Source organism: Rattus norvegicus, chromosome 8 (genome assembly GCF_021556685.1).
Source record: "Rattus norvegicus strain SHRSP/BbbUtx chromosome 8, alternate assembly SHRSP_T2T, whole genome shotgun sequence".
Lineage (NCBI taxonomy): Eukaryota > Metazoa > Chordata > Mammalia > Rodentia > Muridae > Rattus > Rattus norvegicus.
Window position 1 is genome coordinate 47,208,291 of NC_141541.1, and position 20,592 is coordinate 47,228,882.

The 20,592-nt window shown below is 36.7% G+C and overlaps 1 protein-coding gene and 1 pseudogene across 1 annotated transcript; both read right to left on the bottom strand.

The window, feature by feature from the left end:
• Or8g18-ps1 (olfactory receptor family 8 subfamily G member 18F, pseudogene 1) lies at positions 2,609 to 3,537 on the bottom strand (annotated as a pseudogene).
• Or8g26c (olfactory receptor family 8 subfamily G member 26C) lies at positions 19,334 to 20,293 on the bottom strand. Its single transcript, NM_001000797.1, has one exon. The coding sequence runs from the start codon at positions 20,291 to 20,293 to the stop codon at positions 19,334 to 19,336; it is 960 nt and encodes a 319-aa protein (NP_001000797.1).
• Between the last annotated feature and the right edge of the window lie 299 nt (positions 20,294 to 20,592).

Sequence of the window (20,592 nt, forward strand, 5' to 3'; positions counted from 1 at the left end):
CAGGTGGTACTGGTTTTGAAGGCATGAAGGAGTCATGAAGAGCAGCTGAGGTTGGGCACTGTGAGAGGCCATGGAAGGCCATTGGAGCAGGTGTACTCTCAGTTGTAGTTGATGGCCCAGGACTGAAGGGGTCATGCGAAGGAGTTGAGGCTCGGCATCATGAAGAGAGCATGTGTGAGGCTATTCGTAAAGCCTAGTTGCAGCAGAAGAAAGCAGCATTTTGGAGATGCCAGTACCATGAGATGACCAGCAAGAGCAACAGCAGTAGCAGTGGAGTAAAGGCATGTGGAACCTAGAAGATAAGGTGTGTGCTACAAAGGGCAGAGCTGGAGAAGTGACCTAAGTCCTTGGAGGAGCCTAGTAGATTGTAAGTGGATCCCAGACATTGGACAATTAGAGTTTGATTTTGCTTTGGGTTGTATTGTGATGATTGTGGTTTTGGTTAGCTGGACCTGTCTTCAGTCAAGGGTATATCAGTAGCTGCGCTCCCCTGCTAGAACCTCCAAACAAGCTCTCAAGGTCCATTCTAGGAACATAGGGTAGTAAAGCTTATGGACTACACGAAGAACTGTGGACCTTGGTGTGGGCTGGGGAATCCACTAGTTCATGGTCATCCCTGACTGCCCCTATCCCTTGCCATGCCCTGATGAAGCCAGCAACTGTGAGTATTATTCATTGTGAGGACATCAGGAAGGAAGAGATTCAGTGGCATGGGGCAATAATGAAGCAGATCAAGTGGCTCAAGAAATGGCTATGCAGGAACCTATCCTGGTTGCAGGCCTGCAAGAGACAGCCAGTGGGAACTGGATTTAGACTAAGGGATGGCCTCACTTAGAATGTACAACAGAAGAAAAGGCCCAAATTACTTAGAAGAGGAAGGACAATGGCACACTTGAGGGGAAAACTCTACTGCCCAGAGAATAAATAAAAGACTCAAATGGACATTTTAGGGAGATAAGAAGCTTATCCAAGTAGTTAAGGTATGTTTAATAGATCTTAGGATTTTAGCCAGAAAGACAGTAGAAAAGTGTAAGGTATGTCAGCAAGTGAATGCTTAGCAAGCAAACAGGGGAAAGAGACCGAGGGAGTTTAGTGGGTAGTTGAAGTTAACTTCACTGAGATAAAACCAGGAGTGTTTGTAGATACCTTTTTAGGAATAGATAGAAGCTTTCCCCACCAAGCATTGATGGCCTCGATAGTAATCAAGAAAACTTCCCCTGTTTTGGAGTGCCCAATGTAATTGGGTCAGACAACCGCTGAGCTTTCATTGCTAAGGTAAGCCAGGGTGTGGCCAGGTATTTAGAGGTCGATTGGAAATTACATTACAAACCTCAAAGCTCAGGACAGGTAAAGAGAATAAATAGAACTCTAAAAGAAACCCTGGCCAAATTGACCATGGAGACTGGCGCAGTCTGTGTGGCACTCCTTCCCTGTTGCTCTCGTCAGAGCAAGAAATATCCCTTTCAGAGTCAGCCTTACCCACTTTGAGATCTTACATGAGGCCTCAGCTCCTCTGACAGTATTAGATGATGTTACTGAACCAACATGTCATAGTAATAATGATTTGTATGCCAGGCTAAAAGACCTACAAGTGAAACAGAAAGAAGTCTGGTCACATCTAGCAATAGCCTATGTCCTGAGGACCCCTGAGACATCTCACCAGTTCCAGGTCAGAGATTCCATCCACGTATGACAACATCGGGCACAGACACTTGAGCCTTGCTGGAGAGGACCATACCTGGTGCTGCTGACCACCCTGACAGTCGTCAAGTGTCAGCCCTCACCAGTCTCGTACTAGCAGTTGGGGTTAGGAACTGAGAAAAAGCTAAGGTAAGTGGATACATCAGAGATGTGAGCTGTAATGCTCACTTGAGGAATGTGCTTTGAAAGCAAGAATTTCATGTTTTCCCTGGGTTCCATTGAGATAAGTCCACCAATCGCAGGTGTGGGGGTAGGCTTGATTTCTATTGCAAATGATGTAAAGGCATTACAGAAGGAGATTTATCACCTTCCAAAGAGTACACTTGGACAGACCCATGGCTCCAGCTGCATACGTAACAGAGAATGGCCTTATTGGACATCAGTGGGAGGAGAAACCCTTGGTCCTGCAAAGACTCAATGCCCCTGTGTAGAAGAATGTCAAGGAAGGGAGGCAGTTAAGGGTGGATGAGAAGTTGTGGGAACACTCTCATAGAAGCAGGGGGTGGGGAGAGATGAGGTAGGGGGTTTATGGATAGGAAATGGGGAAAGAGGATAAAATTTGAAATATAAATAAAAATATCCAATGAAAATGAAAAGAATGTTTATATTTTTAATGTAATGTTTATCAAATATGATGAAATATACATGTAATATGATTGGATATCCTCTATGAACATAAGAACTTATATTGCTACACTATTTGTATACATTACTGATTCTGATAAACCTATAACATATTATGTGCTCAAAATTTATTTGTAATTTGTAATAGTAAAAGTTATCAAAGATTCCTAGCAAATATGTAATAATAATGACAGGTGGAGTCAAATAAATATTTCTATGTATTTCTAATTACTTTGCTAGGATAAATAATCTTCATATGTTTTCTGCTTACATGATTTTTTTTCTTTCAAGTATTTTATTCAATGCAATACTGACATCCTTATTCCTCAGGCTGTATATCAAGGGGTTCAGCATGGGTACAATAGTAGTATAAAACAAAGATGACAATTTTGCTTTGTTCATAGAAATCAAGGATGATGGCTGTAAGTACATGAATGCACCAGAACCATAGAAGATACAAACAGCAGAGATGTGAGAGCTTCAAGTCCGAAAAGCTTTGAACTTACCCTCCCGGGTATGAATGTAGAGGACAGTATTAATAATGAAGATGTAGGAAGTAATAATGGTCAGCATTGGGAAAAAGATGTTCAGCGTACAAAAAAATAGAATCAATATTTCATTGATATAGGTATTAGAGGCTGCAAGTTTCAAGATGGGAAGAAGATCACAAAAATAGTGGTTGACCACATCTAATTGGCAGAACTGAACCCTAAGCATGAAACCAGTGTTTATGGATGAACAGAACAAAGCAAAAATATATACACCCGAAATAAGAGAACAGTACATCTGATAGGACATGGTTACACTGTAAAGCAAGGGGTTACAGATGGCAACATATCTGTCATATGCCATTGCAGCCAATGTGTAGCACTCTGCAATACCAAAAGTTAGGAAGAAGTAGAGCTGAGCCATGCAGCCAGGGTAGGAGATGAGGTTCTTCTCTGTCACAAAACTCACCAGCATTTTAGGGGTAACAACTGTGGATTCGCAGAAGTCAATGAATGACAGACTGCTGAGGAAAAAGTACATGGGTGTGTGCAGGTGAGAACTGAGCCCAATCAGTGTGATCATGCCCAAGTTCCCTGCTACAGTGATCAAATAGATTCCTGTGAAGAGGAGGAAAAGGGGCATTTGGAGTTCTGGCTTCTCTGAGAGCCCAGCCAAGAAAAACTCAGTCACTGTGCAATGGTTTCCTGCTGCCATATCCTCCATTCAGATCTAAAGGAGAAAAAAAATATGTAAGCCAATCACATGGTAAGAACTAGGTTTTCTTTTACATGTACACAAAATCCCCATGTTTTCATTTCTGCTTTATTATACATTTACCCTCCATATAATTACTTTAAGTGAGTTAACTTAGATAAATACAATTGATTTTATTACAATTTTTAAACATATACTTAAAATTAAGAATACATTTCATATAAAATACTATCACTGAATTAAATCTTTACAATTTTCATGAGTTTAAGAATATGCCTCAAATTTGAGATGTAGAATTCATATTAGTGTGGAAAATATTCACACTGTGTCTTGAAGTGAGCTTTCCCACGAAACAGTGAATTATTATCCAAATTCTAATTTCAGATGGATTCGCCATATTTCTACTATTAGACATTACCATTTCTCTAATCCTTAAGATACATAAAGTCTTTCAATACCCAAAAGGGAAAATTAATTGACCTTTGGAGCAGACACTGCATTAAATTCATGAAACATGGTACTACTAGCATGATACCTGCTTGGGAACCAATTCTTCGAAAGTAATCAGTCAGTAGTGGTTGCCTAATGAAACCATAAAAACAAAGTATTCATATTCCCTCACATTACATGCCAGTAAATGTGATAGCTAAGACAATGCACGTTTTTCAATTTTTACAGTGCAAAGAAGTATTACTGGTATCTTATTACTCAGAAATCTGAACTATGATATTTGCCTAGTAAGTTCATATTAACAATCTCTTAAGTGATAAATTTGATATTTCTACATATTAAAATTTAAAAAAAAACACAACTCAGTCCTTCCGTTTCCATTTACATGGTGCAAACTTAGAAGTATTGCCATGCACAAAGCCATTATCTAGGGGAAAATATAATTACTATCTCCTATCCTACTAAACTGTGTCTCAATTATTGTGTTACACAAAGTAATTTCGTAAGCGAATTAGAATTTTGTCATTATAAGAAGTTCCTAAAAAAAATAAAAACAATAAAAAGGTAAGAAGTTCCCTCGTTCCACTCTGCACCTCTACTCAGAGAATAGATGGGCTTCCATGCCCCTCTAAAAGATCCCACAGCCTGCCTGTGTCCAAGGTGTATGCAGTAAAAAGGGACAAAGGTGAGACTCCTGCCCTATTACCCAAGCCAGTAGGAATTTCCACAGAGTAGAAGGTGGATCTATCCTCTCTGCCATAGCCACATTATCCTTTAGATCTACACTTTCCTCAGGGGCAGATCATCTTTCTCTCACAGACTACACAGCATGTCTGTCTCCAAAGAGATCTGCTACAACTAGGGACACAGGTGAGACCCCTGCCATAATACCCATGCCAACTGGGACCTGCAAAAAGCCCAGCACATGTGAGTCCATCCCATCTACAGGAGCCCTGTCTTCCTTCTAATCTATACTTTCACCCTGATCAGATCAGTGTGACTGCCCCTGTTCTACAGCACAGAAACTACTTGTCTCCCAGGAGGGCAGCCATAACCAGAGATACAGGTGAGACCCTTGACCCAATAAGCACACCAGCTGTGACTCCCCCACCCCAGAACTCAAACAATTTGGGATGTATCTTGCTCAGCCTGAGCCCAATAGTTCTTCTAGTATGTTCTCCATTTGGAACTGAGCAGATCCTACCACTGGACCCCAAAGCCTGACTGTCTCTCAGGAGGTTCACTTTAACCAGGGAGATAGGAGTTCTGCCCTAACAATGGACATAAGAGTACTGCTCTAACCAGGGACACAGGAGGGCCTACTCTAATGAGGAACACAAGAGTCCTATCCCCCACCATAAACATCAGTGTCTGCATTCCTGGAAACCTGACCTAACCCAAGCCACAGAGCTCTACTGCCTCCAGTAGTGTGCACGCGCACACCCGTGTGTGTGTGTGTGTGTGTGTGTGTGTGTGTGTGTGTGTGTGTGTGTGTATGAGAGAGAGAGAATTTGTGTGTACTTGTATAAAAATTTCAAAATTTTTCATAAAAATAAAAATTAATGAGCGTGTCTTCTAAATTCAAGACCTCTTCCAATGGCTCACGAATCACTGTGAAGGGGATTAGGAAGTCTGGGAGATCCAGAGGTGTTGATGACTACAGGAAAGCAGTGTAACTGGGCACAGTGGAGCAGAGTCACCATGATTGTACTAGTATGCACAGGATCTGTGTAAAACCAAGTAGACCAAATGCCACCATAGAAAGGGGAGTTACACACAGACTTCACATCATCTGAGGAGATGTAGGCAGTTGATAATTGCTGAAATGACATTCCGGTTTTCTCTCATTTGCAACCAGACAAGTTAACCATGCAACAGAGGGAAATCATATAACCCCTAAATCATAAACAAAACAAATAGACCATTGTGAGGAAAGAGTTAAATGATAACACAAATCTGCATGGGACAGACAGGCAAGGAGCATGGGACTCAGCAGAATTGGAGAATGTGTAGTGAATATGATCAAAGAATGCTTATGAAACTATAAGAGTTAATTAAAATATCTTAAAGTTCAAAGAGATAAAAATAAGGTGACAGACTCACAATGATTAAGTGCATCTGACCAAAGATTTAATATGGAATAACTAAAATATTTGCAATTTGAAATACCATAAGGACAACTATGTTTAAAATAAAATAAATACATAAATGAACATAAACCTTATGAATAAGATATTTACAAAGTCAGAATGTGAAGAATAAATTTGTATACAATATGCTCATTATATTTAAACAACAATGCAAGTAAAATATTATATCATCATTTAAGGATATTTAAATTGACAGTGAAAAAATTCTAGCAATGCCTAACCCAGATGAGCAGTATCTAGAACCATCACATAATATGTATTAATGGAATAAAATGCAAAGCCGTGCAACTTTGTAAAACTGGCTTGCAACATATTATAAGTGTAAGGAAACATCTTCTCTGCATTTCGCTTATTGTTTCTTAGTTTATATATAGGATAAATGGGAATAATTTTTTGCATTAAGAATTGTAAAAATGTTCTGACAGCTTTATTCATTCATTACTAAAGATTTAGTAGGAAAGAACCAAAATATTCTGTTGAATTTTTTGTATACAATACAATTCTAGTTAACATTTATTAAGGAACAAATAATTCAGGCAGTCAATAACATATAATTCAAATGCATGATATTATTGGAGTAGCCATGAATTACACTTTGTAAATCAGGTTGAGCATGCACATGAATTATGTATATTTTCACAATTACTGTGAGTTCATTTGTGCAGTTGTCATCTGTGTCTGAATGACATTGTTCCCTTGTATTCATCCACCCCGTTTTGGAAGAATAGTTTCCATCTTTTGAATTCATTGGCCATAGAGTTTCCATCAGCCTCTCCCTAAATCACAGGTTCTTCTCATTAATATTGGCTACACAACAGAGCAAAATGGTATGACCTTGTTGCTGAAGGCACCATGTACGTGAATCATAAAGCTTGTAGTTATGAAGATATGTGGCTTAGCCATCAGTACTGGCTGGCTTTCACTGGCTGAAAGCTACTATGTACAGGAACAGAGGAAAGAACTGCTCAACATTTTTACCTATAGGTGAACCTCCGAGCTATATTAACATCTGGACTGGAAGACATTCTCATTGCTACAATTGTTTCATGAAGCTATTGAACCATTTTCCATCAGAAGATAAAACAGATACCTGAGACTTCTATCATACCAAAGACCTTTAGCGTTTAAAACATCTTTAAAACATTATCAAAGCATATTAAAGATTAAACTCTCCCAAATAGACACTATTTTGAAGCATTGCATATATGTACTGTGTTTGTTTGTCTTTATTATATTGTTTAATTATTTGTGTGTGCAGTGACTTCATAGAGGCTGTTCTAATAACTATATAGCAAAGCACAGTTATCCATGCACTAAAAATACCTGTTATGTTTTCTTCAATTTTTCAAACTTGAGTCACACCTATTTTCAGTACAGCATAACGTATTTTCTTTTTGGTCCTGTACTGTTTTAAGCCTGCTTTTTCTTGTGGAAATACATTACCACAGACTTTATATTTATTAGTCCTTGAAATTACTGTATTTTGTACTTCTACTCCATTATTATTTGTCCTTACATTAAAAATATTTCAATGGTATTTATAAAATTAAAGATGAAGTAGCAATGACATAAACTATCAAACTTCCAACAAATATCCAGAAATCATTCTAATAAAATACAAACAATTCACATATGCTGGATCTTTCATGTAACTCTCAGAAAACTTGAAGACAAGTTTAATGGGAGAAAAGCAAACAATCATAGTGTTATGTATGTCAATATGGTAAGGAAATCAAGCCTTACAGACTTATTGGTAGGTTTATCATAATCCAATTAGTGGTTTTCACATATAAAGTCATAGTATTTAGAAGTCAAAGAAATATGTAAAGAAACATGTGTCCCATTTAGGTCATTTCATAATTTACAGAAAAATCAGTATAGCCAGATGTTAAAGAAACATACATCAAATGATTAAAAATAATGGTATCAGGAATCTCTGCACATATATGTATATATATATATATATATATACACACACACACACACACACACACACACACACATATGGTTCAATAAAAAGCTTTCTTCTTGATTCTCTCTATATAGAATATACATATACACTGTGGGGTGTTTTAAATTGTTTTTAAAAATACTCTTATACATTTCTTTATATGAAGTTGTATGTACAGCTGTATGGTATGTTGTTGTGCATATGATACAGCAAGTGGTTAAGTTTGGAAGCATGCTTTCTACTTCTATCATACAGGTTCAGAGGACAGATCTCAGTTATCAGGATTGTGTTGCACTACCATTTATATTTGGACTCTTCTTGTCTGCATTATTAGTGCCTTAATTTCCAAGAGAATAATGTATGCAGTTGCTTATCACACAGATGTAAAATGCATATTAATGTGTATTATGTATTAATTTATTTCCAAACATTTTATAAGTCACTTAAGATGGCAACAACATTAATAAAGATTTACCAATACCAAAATGTAAATGTGTTTATAAACAAATGCAAAAAGTTTTGCATCGTTTGGTTTCAGTCCTTAGTCTTATCACCAAGAGAAAGTTGAATCTCTGAAGAATCACACCTACTTTTTATTCTCTATCTCTTCACAATCTCACCTCATCGGCTATAAATAGCTCCTATTCCATTTGCAGGTGAACGGACTATTAATATTATATCACCTGTCCACATTCTATCCTCAGTTACAATAAGCAGGAGCTATGGCTTCTTTGTTCATTATTGGATTTGGAAATTATGCTTTATTGTGTACAGACTGGTAGCTTATACAAACATTAGATATTCTTAAGACTTTTTATTAACCTCTTAAAAATTATTTAATATAAATCTCTTAACTCTATGCCAAATTTCCTGGATAGAAATATCTTCTGGTAGCATGTGGACATCTGAACCACCTAAACATTAGGAATAAAGAATGTAATCCTATAGAAATATCAAAAGGCTTGTGTGCTTAAGAGATTTTAGGATAGTAAAATTATTCTAATACCATGCTTCAAATACCGAATCTCGCAACGTTTTCCATCTGCCCCCATTTTATTCCTCCAAATACCCTCTTGTCTTACTCCCCATTCTTTCTAAATATTGCTGAATTACTAAAGAAATAACTCTGATATTTTGTCACTGAATTAGTGTACATTGATGTGACATCTGCTCTGCTTTAAGAAAGTCACAACCTAAATCTGACCTATTAGCTTATATTAATTGGAGCTGGATTAAAAATATGTGATAAAATTTACAAAATAAAATTAGGAGGTAGACGCAATAGAAGTTGTAACTGAATGGGTTTTTATTGCATAATCATGGGCTTACATTAAATACAGAATTGTACCAATGTTCACAGTATTGATGCATAACAAACAAAAATGTACCTGAATTCACAACCACAAACTCAATACTATTCAATATATTTAATACTCACAGTTTTCATGTTAACATTTTAATACTTTTATTTTTCATATATATGTTTATGTTATGCAATTATTCCAATGTCTAGAAATTTAATGTATTTCTCTAAAAATTCATGTTGGTCTCAAGAAATATCATAAAATAGAAATTTGAAACATTTAATATGTAGTTATTACAAATTATGAACCTAACCAAAGTTTGCCTCAGTGTGCTATTTCTATAAAATAAAAGAGAAGGTCTAATCTTGTAATTGAGATTAACTACATCAGTTATCGTCATAATTGTAGGAATAACAGATTAAGAGGGTTTTATACCATCTAACACTATGAAAGATTTTTTTTTCTTTTTCACATCATTTGAATGAAAGATCACCCATTCTTCAGGGTCAGGAGTGTATCTTGTAGCCAGCATGCATTCGAAGTTAATATGACTTCATCCATAAAGGAAAAAGATAATATAAACTCACTACATATTAAATTAAAAGTAAAATACCAAACCAGATATGGCTTTTTACATTACAAAGGAGTGAAAATAAATTAAACAAGGCCAAATTAATTAACCACTGAACTGTTTTTAAATGACTATTAATATACTAGATATACATGTTCAATTCATATGTAAAGCTAAAGATAAATGTTTAATAAATAAAACAACAAAATTCCTAGAATAAATTCAAATTAATGGAAATGCATAACTTTTCTGAAAACCACATCTTAGAACATATCAAATTATACAGTGTAATTTTTAGATTATCCTAATACATTTTTTTTTCACAGTGAATTCTAAAAGATCTCGGAAGTGGCTTCTCAGCTCAGTAGCTGTTAAACTGGAATGTAGCCAAGAGGTCACAATGATGCCTGATAGTGAAGGCATAATGAAGGCCTCTTAGTGCTGACCATTTAACACAGCTGTACTCTCTCCCAAGGCCTTGGCAAAGCTGTCATTTCTTCTGTGTTTAATTAATTTAGAAAGCACTAATATAAAGCTATTGTCCTAAATTTCAGGGAGTAACATTCACTGTGGATGTTCTAGCTAAGGAAAGGATATTGGCAACATGAAGTACTGATTTGACAGAGGTGATATAATCAGTATGCAGCAAGCATGTTGTAAGACAGGTTGTGATGTTTGGAAGCATAAATAAATATATGTCAATAGTATGTGAGTTCGTTATTTGAACAAGGGAAAAAGATTTGTCTTCATGGACTATATTGCACATTAAATGTGATAATAATTCTCATTCATAGACCCAGAGAAAGATGTCCCTTAAATTTATTTGTAAAACCTCCACTGTCCACAGTAGAGGTTTGGTCTTTGCTGTGTTTGTAATGCTAAGTGTGGACTCCTAAGACCTGGTTTTCCCTGAAAAGAAAGGGTCCACATTCAGATTCAACTGGAGCTATGTGACTTTGTACCCAAGTTTCTCTGCTTGGTAAATAAGGATGTAAACAGCCAATAACAAGACAGAAGAGACATAACCAGGGTTTAAGATTCTGGGTCTGAAGGTCAGAGGAGACCACAAGTGGAGAAGAAGGTAAATGGAGAAAGAAATGGCCATAGGGTAAGAATCTTAAAACAATGGCCATGTGGGTTGGCTAACAGAATATAAGAGCAGTCCAGATGAATTATGGGAAATTATATAATGGTAATATTGGCAAATAAACATAATAGTATAGAGGGAAAATATCCAAAAAGCTGTTGTGCTGATTAATGCTTGTTATAAATATAAAAGGTGTGTGTGTGTGTGTGTGTGTGTGTGTGTGTGTGTGTGTGTGTGCTTCTTTTATCTGGGAACTAAATAGTTAAAGGCAGAGAAGAAATGCCCAGATAGGGATTAAAACTTTTCCCAATAGTCCACTCTCTTGATCCTGCTAAATTCCTCATGCATACAACCCCCTCCTGTGATGTACATATTTGACTGCTTACAATGCCTAGAGTATATTATAGTTTTTTGTGTCTGCATTTTAGAATATTCTTCATTGTATTTACAAGAGAGTCACTAGGTAGTTTTTCTTTGTTATCTGCTAAATATGGACTTCCTTATGTATCCCATTGAAAACTGTTGCTGACATGGGGTGATTCTCCAAAATCATACTTTCTACAATGTGCTTAGAGGTTGTAAATTCTGAAACTCTTACATCCTAGGAAAATAAACTATGCTACTAGCCATATGACCGTTCGGCATTATTTGCCAGCTCCCTCACTAATACATGCTTGAAACATTACAGGTTTTATGATACTTTTCAGAATAAGGGAATAATTACATGAATGAATGGAAATATTTGAAGTCTTTTGATTCATATCTTTCATTGATTGCTACAGTCCTTAGAGTCCTAAAAATACAGTGTGAGTGTGTGAGAAATGCATACTAACTTACAACTCCTGAAATGTCCAATACGAAATGTTGTTTGCTGCTTGCCAATGGCATTCATCAAGAAATGGGGAGAAGCAGGCCCCAAGCATTCAACAGTTAGTATTTAAATATAAGTCGTAGCCCTCAATGTAGACAGTACCTTTAAGCCTGGTCTGCATCTCAAGTTACCTTCTTCCAGGAATCACCTAGTCTCTGCGTCTGCAATTTCAATTTCATAGACACCTTCAACAGTATAGTTATGAAGTTCTGTCCTGTGTTCAACTTCTTCAGGTACTGGGTGTTGGGAAATAAATAGTCCCTAAGGACATTAATTACTCTAAAAATGTTTGAATGAGAAAAGTAAGCAATTATCACTGCTGGTTCCTCAATTGCCAAGTTATTCTAAAAATGATTTCATCTTATTCCTAAGCTTTCAACTCCTAAAGGAAGATATGTGTATATGGATCCCTGAAGAGCTGTGTTAAAATGCTTACTATGATCCAGCATGCACTCATGAGTGTGAGAGTCTAATTTCTTAGAAGCCTCTGGCTGACACAAATAACTAAGTGAATCTCCTCTTTGTATCTTTTTCTGGAGCACTCTTAGCCCACATATGGCAGAATTTTTTATGTTAACTTAAACCTATTCTCTAAAGCATCTTTATCAGAATCATCCAACAGAGCATCATCCATTTAATGATAAACATTAGATCAAGTGAATTGCTTATGGATAATTTGTAATGCTCGTTGCAGAAAATACTGACATCAATTTAGACCCTTTAACATTATCTATGGAAGTACTTTCTAGTGACACATTTTTAGTGGATAACTATTACTCAAAGTCCATACTGAAAAGCAAACCTTTCCCTATCCTCCTGATGCAAGGATACTGTGAAAGAGCAGTCTTTCAAGACCATTGTTTTATAGGCCATGATCTCAGTAACAAAGTCAGTAAAGGAATTCAAGGCTGTAAAGTACTCATTAGATGAATTACTTTGTTAACTGCTCTTAAATCTGTTATTGTCCTCCATTTTTCTGATTTCATTTTTACAACAAATATAGGGGTCTTCCAGAGGCTGGTAAATGTTTCTCTATGTTGAGCCTTCTGCTGATCCTTTACCAGTTGTTCAAGTGCATGATTTTTTTTCTTTGTTATGTACCACTGCTCTTGCCATACAGGTCTGATAACTATTTTAGGGGCAAAGGATCGTAGTATGTCAGCAGGGGCTCTTTTTATAACATTGAAAATTCAAGCAATGGTGACACCTGTTTTTCATCACAGTCACAGCTTGTGATTTTCTCAGTCAGCCATATCAATACATTTCCCAGGAGCATCTACACATATCTACCATATCACACATAATTTCTTCATTTGATTTACCTGGAATTACAGGAACATTAATTTGCATACCCCATCGTTGTAAAATATTTCTTCCTCACAAATTTATGGCTATGTCTAACATGTAAACTTTCAATTCCCTGTTTTCCTTTCTTGTTTGTCACAGTTAATCCGTCGGACACCTTTAATCTCAAACAATAAAGGAAAAATCAGATTTACCGTATGTGATCCTTCTGAAGTAGTCAATCTGAATTACAAGACTTTGGGCAAAATATAACAGTGCTCAGCTCCTGTGATAGAATGTTGATAGGATCTATCAACATTCTATGTAAACACCATTCATTTGCACCATTAATTTCAGGCTAAGATCATTAACTTTTGTGTGTGTGTGTGTGTGTGTGTGTGTGTGTGTGTGTGTGTGTGTGTGTGTGTGCGCGCGCGCGCCAGAATAGCCAGAATACATACTCACCATCTTGGTCTTCAACAACAGGCACAACACCTCTCCCTGAATCTGTTGCCTGCCTGCCTGCCTGTCTGTCTGCCTGCCTGCCTGCCTGCCTATGGATGCCATTCACCTAAATGGACTGTATTTGCTCACCTCAGTTGGAGAGTATATGCCTAGTCTTGCAGCAATTTGATGTGGGTTTTGGGAAGAGGGTGTGGCTGTTAACTACATGGTGACTGTACTTCTCAAAGGAGAAGGTGAGGGAGGAACCAGGGAGGTTCTATATGAAGAGGTACTGGGATTAGAGGAGGAACTGATACTGAGATGTGAAGTGAGTAAATAAATAAATAAATAAATAAATAAATAAATAAATAAAAATAGAATGGGGGAATCAGGATCAGATGTGGAGACAGACTGAAGAGATGACCAGATGGCCATGAGAGTGAATGGAAATCTGCAGCTGCATGGTCTGGGATGATGGGGGCATTTCAAGGACCTACCAGAGACCCGGGATAGGTAATAATCCCATGAATCAATGGGGATGAGTTTAGCTGAGACTCACAGCAGTACAGATATAGATCCTGAAGCACCTATAGCCAGAAATGAACTCCAAAGGGGTGATAAGATAACCAACATACCCTCAAAATTTTTGACCCCAGATTTATCAATCATGTCTATAGGAAATGCAGGGATAGAGGGACAGAACAGAGGCTGAAAGGATGACCTATTCTGTAAAATCTTTGTCTTATTCATCACTTAATCTGCCACTCAATTAGACATAATTTTCTAACCTGGAGGTTTCTTTCTACCATCTGATTTTTCCTTCAATGAAATTAAAAGTCTAAGGGTTTGTCTATATTCCTGCCATTGTAGCCATGTTGCTAGATTAGAATCCCTCTACATTGTTACACGCTGTCAAACATATTTTTTCATTGTGATTCTGAATATAGTAGCTGACATTTAATATTATTCATCACAAAGATGGTGACAATGAAGACTTATTCTTAGTTTTCAGTACTTCAATTCAATTGAAGCTTGTATAACTATAGCTATCCTGAAAAGGTTTTTTGCCTGCATTGCATTAGCTATTCATAATAATAGTAATAATAATAATAATAATAATAATAATAATAATAATATCTGTAACAGTACTTTGCTAGGTTTACAAGGTTTGACCAAATAGAGAGTCTAAAAAGAATCTGGTATGTCTTGGGAATTTTCTAAAGAAGTTTCCCCTGAAATATTCTTTTTCCTGTGACAGTTTCCAGGATTCTGTTTGTGCATTCTTATTTTCTGACCAATCTTTAAGTCCTTTTGTAAATTTCTAATATTTATTGTCTTTTGTCTATATTTGGATACAGATTATTCCTTCTCACCAGTATTCCTCTTCCCTCCATCTTGCAAAAGATACTTCTCTTCAACAACCTTAGCCCTATGCAGCCCATCAACTTTAAAGTCAGTACCTTAAAAAATATGTTGACAGGAAAAAATGAAGTTAAGCGATTATAAATCTCATGCCTTGTAGGTCAGTTCTCAATGAAATTCTCATGTTCATTTAAAGCTTCAGCACAATGGTTACTCACTTTGCTTCCATTAATATTTTAATACAGCATTCATGTCTTCTCTAGGCACATATTCACCTTCCAATTCTGCCAACAAGCCAGCTTCAGAGGCTTATGAGTCATGTGTTTCTGAAGTTACAATGATCACAGCAATAAACGTGAACATGGTACTTACTTTCTGAGCTAGTCAGAATTCATCTATCATGACTATAATATATATATAGGAGAAGGAGTTGTTGTTGTTGTTGTTGTTTGCTTGTTTTTTTGGATTATAATGTCATAAAGTTCAGTACTTATTTGGCTCCATTTGTAGCTAGATTCATCATCAAAATTCAACCCAGAATTTGTCCTGCCTAACAGAAATGCAGGAACAAAAATGGAGCAGAGACTGAAGGAATGGCTGTTGAGTGACCAACCAAATTCATGGAGAGGAGGAGTTGGAGACAGAGGAACTGTGAGAGTGGAGTACCCAGAGTGAGGGCAGCAATTAGGATATAAACTGAAAAGCTCTATCAGCAGCTGACTGAGACAGATGCAGACACTTAAAACAAACCATTGGTCTAAGGTTGGGGACCACTTTGGAAGAGTTAAGGGAAAGATTGAAGGAACTGAAGGGTTAGCAACTACATAGGAAGAACAATCTTGAAAACTAATCTGGGAACCTCCAGAGCTACCAGAAGCTGATACACCAACAAAAAACATACCTGGGCTGGTCCATGGTCCCTGATATATAAGTATGAGAGAACTGCATTTTCTGGCCCTCAGGTGGAGAGGATGTTCCTAATCCTGTAGAGGCTTGATACCCCAGGGAAAAGGGATGCAGTGATGAGGTGAGGGGAGTTGGTGGGCTATGAGCATGGGTGGGTAGGGGAGCACCATCTCAGAGGCTAATAATGGTTTGGGGTATGAGATGAGTAACTTTTGGGAAAGGGACTGTGAAATGGGGCAACATTTGGAATTTAAATAAGTAAATAATTTAAAAATAGAGGGGCCATGCTCCATCCAGTGTTTGGCTGTGGGTCTTTGCATCTGTCTGAGTCAGGTACCAGACAGATCCTCTCACAGGACAGTCATGCTAGGATCCTTCTTCAAACATAACAGAGTATCACTAATAATGTCATGGATTGGTGCTTGCCCATGGGATAGATCTCAAGTTGGCTACATTGGCTGGGATACAGACAAACCCTTAGTACAGATTTTAATCTCAAACAAGGAAGGAAAATCAGATGGTAGAAATAAGCATCCAGGTTAAAAAAATATGTCTAATTGAGTGGCAGATTAAGTGATGAATAAGACAAAGGTTTTACAGTATAGGATATGCCCATCTCTCACAAGAATAGAGGGGAAAGAGAGATGACTTAAAAGAGAACAGTGTGGAAGTGGGGCAGGAGAGGGAGAAAGGAATTTATACTCTAAGACGTTTACAGAAGCAGGCTGGAGAGAGAATAGGCTAGACTCAGGTGAAGATAGATGAGAAGGAGCCAGAAGATTATAACAGATTTGAGAGTATTTGAGGACAAGTTGGGCAACTCAGTCAGAAGTGAGAAAAGTTAATGTGAAACAATCAGTTTAGAGAAGAGGCTTAAGCCAGATACCAGAGTTAAAATCCAGCCAGAGTTCAGAAAAAGCTGGAAAGTGTAATCTTTTTCAGCAGTAAGTCTCAGAACCTGAAAATATTCTAGGCATTGATAAGATGTTACAGAGGCTAGAAGTTTGCAGAAGTGGGCTTATGAGAGCAGAAGGAGGCTGTAAGTCCTAGACACAACAATTACACCAGGCAACTAAGTTATTTTTTACAAATTCTACATATTTCAATAAACACACATTTTTTATTGAAAAGTATAACTGAGCAGCAAGATCACCAACCAGAGTGAGATTAGGAGCATCCAATTTTGGTCAAACCGTCAAATTAGAAGAGAAACAAACAAACAAATAAACAACCACAAAACAAATTCAATAACAAAGAAACAACAACGGGAACAGGCATAAAGGTACAGTGCAACTTACAGATTTCATCCTACATTACTCTGAACTTAGTAAAGAATTCAAAGAACAGCATACTCAAGAACATATGAGGAAATGGTAACTAACCCTCATTCGTTATTGATGGGATTGCAAACTGATGTAGCTACTTTTTAAATCCATGTGGTGAGGCAAGTAAGTTACTAAGAGAATACTTAAGTGCATATAAGTAAATAACTAAGTAAACAAATAAAAAATAAATATACCATATGTTCAGTGCACAGGTAACTAAGTAACTAAGTAAATTACTTAATTAATAATCTACCCTATGTTCCTGCAATTTTGACATTCTAAACCGCATTTAACTCTTCAACCATGTTCATTGCGCTGGACTTCACAATAGCTAAGCAATGGACATGACCTAAATAACCTATAAATCATAAAATGATAATGAAAACACATTGGAATTCTATTTAGCTGTAAAGAGAACTAAATATTTTAAAATTTTCCTGTAAATAAGTGGAACTAGTTAATATTGACTAAGGTAACTCAGAGACAGAAAAACAAGCACCACATGATCTCCTTACTGCATAAATTAGATAAAGAAAAAAGGAATGGTGGTGTTGGACATCTACTATAGGGAAATGGATAGCAGGGACATGTGTTATGGAGAGGGAAAGCGAAATATTTCAGGGCACTTTGGGAACAAGGATGGGAAATCAATGTAGAAGAAGGAGTAGGGAAGAGAGCAGAGGGAAAAATATTAATAATGATGTTTGAAAAGATTCCATCAGAAAATGTAATTCTATGATTACTTGCACACACTCACAAACAAAACCATACATGTCCAGAAATATATGCTATTGTTATTGTCCTTAGTTTTTTTCTCAGAAAAAGAAAACAACTAAAGATATCAGAGGATTTTGATACTTAGCTTGTAGGAATCAAACTGGATTTGATATAGAAGTCTTCTCCCTGGGAACTAGATTTCATAATAAGGAATAGTGAAATCCAAGTTTACAAGGGTGTAAAACAATTACTATATACAGTTGCAACATACATGAAACATAGTAATAACTGCAAGCCAAGTAATAGCTAAATGTAGAGTAGTATGTCACAATAACAGGATAAAATAGCTATCAAAATGTTCTTAAGGCTGACTCAATAGGGTATATTCACTGCCTGGTTCTATATGCATGGTCAACTATGGTTTTCTGATGAGATTATAGAACTTAGAGTAGAATCTAAGAGTGTCACCTATACAAAGTTGTATAATTTCTAACTGCATACATAGTTCTTATTGAATCATACACAGATAACTATAACTATGTTTACATCAAATGGAGACAATTACAGAACTCCATAACTGGTCTAAATAGAAGGAACAAATGATGGTGGGGTGTGGAGCCACAACTCATCCATCTAAAACATTACGTTCCTGCTTAAAAGTCAGGGAACATTTTGGAAGGAAACAAAATATTCTAAAAACCAGTGTACAATGAAGTCTGTGAAAATAATGTATCTTCAATGCATTATTGAAGTGAAAACTGAATATCTCAAACATATAGTCTACTCAAAAAGAGCCAAAACATACAAACAAACACCCACAACAAAAACAAAAAATTACCATGCAACATATCAGTATTGTTGAGGGAAATTTATGGGAGCCCGTTCCTAAATGGAGAAAGAAGGACCAGAATGATTGTTGAGAAAAGAATCAGTTTTCCTATGGGTATATATAAATGAAAGGAAAAGAGTCCATTAATTTGAGGTCAGGGGTTTCATGGGAGTGACCGTAGGGAGATGAGAACAATGATGTTATTACAGCACTTATATAATAAATTCTCAAAAATTAATTAAGAATGAATAAAATAACATTATTTTGTTGTGATTAAAAGTGATGTTTATAAATTTAAATTAATGTTTACAAGTGTTAAAAAATTATATATGATGATGGGCTATCAACAATGGACGTAAGGATCCAGGTTTTCTGTACTAATTGTTTACATTGTTGATTCTTAGAATCACATGACAGATTAGGTAATTGAAATTTAAAAATGAAATTTGTAATAGTAAAATAATCAAAGAGTCCTAACAAATGAGTAATAATAATGACAGGTAAGGTAACATAAGTAGTATCGAGTCGATTGATGTACTCTACATAACTTTGCTCTAAGAAATATTCCTCATGTGACTTCTGCTCACATGAAGTATTTTCTTCAGTGCAACGATAACATCCTTATTCCTCAGGCTGTATATCAAGGGGTTCAGCATGGGTACAACAGTCATATAAAATATAGATGACACTTTCCCTTGGTCCATCGAACTCACAGATGATGGCTGTAAGTATGTGAATGCAGCAGAACCATAGAAGATAGCAACAGCAGAGATGTGGGAACTGCAAGTACTGAAGGCTTTAGATCTGCCCTCCCGGGAGCGAATGCGGAGGATGCTGACAATTATGAAGATGTAGGAAATAATAATGGTCATCATTGGGACAAATATGTTCACTGTTCCAAAAGATAGCATCAACATTTCATTGATATGGATACTAGAACATGCCAGTTTCAAGAGGGGAAGAAGATCACAGAAATAGTGGTTGATTACATCTAATTTGCAGAACTTAATCCTAATCATGAAGCCTGTGTTTACAGATGAAGAGAGCATAGCAAAAATATACACCCCTGAAATCAGAGAAGTGTAAATCTGAGAGGACATAGTTACATTGTAAAGCAATGGGTTACAGATGGCAACATAGCGGTCATATGCCATTGCAGCTAATGTGTAGCACTCTGCAATGCCAAAAGTGATGAAGAAGTAGAGCTGAGTCATGCATCCAGGGTAGGAGATGATGTTCTTCTCTGTCAAAAAGCTCATCAGCATTTTAGGAATAACAACTGTGGACTGACAGAAGTCACTGAAAGACAGACTGCTGAGGAAATAGTACATGGGTGTGTGCAGGTGGGAACTGAGAACAATCAGTGTGATCATACCCAAGTTCCCTGCTACAGTGATCAGATAGATTGCTGTGAAGAGGAAGAAGAGGGGAAGCTGGAGTTCTGGTGTCTGTGAGAGCCCAGCTAAGAAGAACTCAGTCACTGTGCAGTAGTTTCTTGCCATATTGTCCTCCATTCTGCTCCTAAAGGAGTAAAAGTATAGTAAAGCTGTTAGAGTGAAATTTTCATTTTTTCACCTGAACACAGATTCCATATATAAATTATCTGCCTTAGAATTGCTTTGTTCTGTGTATAATTGTAAATAAACTTTGATAAATAAATTTCTATTACTATTATTTTTATACTTAAAAATGAAGAATGAATTTCAAAGCTCTCTTGTTCTCTTGCTTTTACCCTCTTCCACCTTTGTCCCTTCTCTCCCCAAATCCTTACCCCCTTCACATGCTTATAACCAGACTCTTCTCTCTCTCTCTC

What these genes read in the sequence shown, in the direction of transcription:
- Or8g26c (NM_001000797.1), bottom strand. Translation starts at nt 20,293, where the DNA reads ATGGAGGACAATATGGCAAGAAACTACTGCACAGTGACTGAGTTCTTC.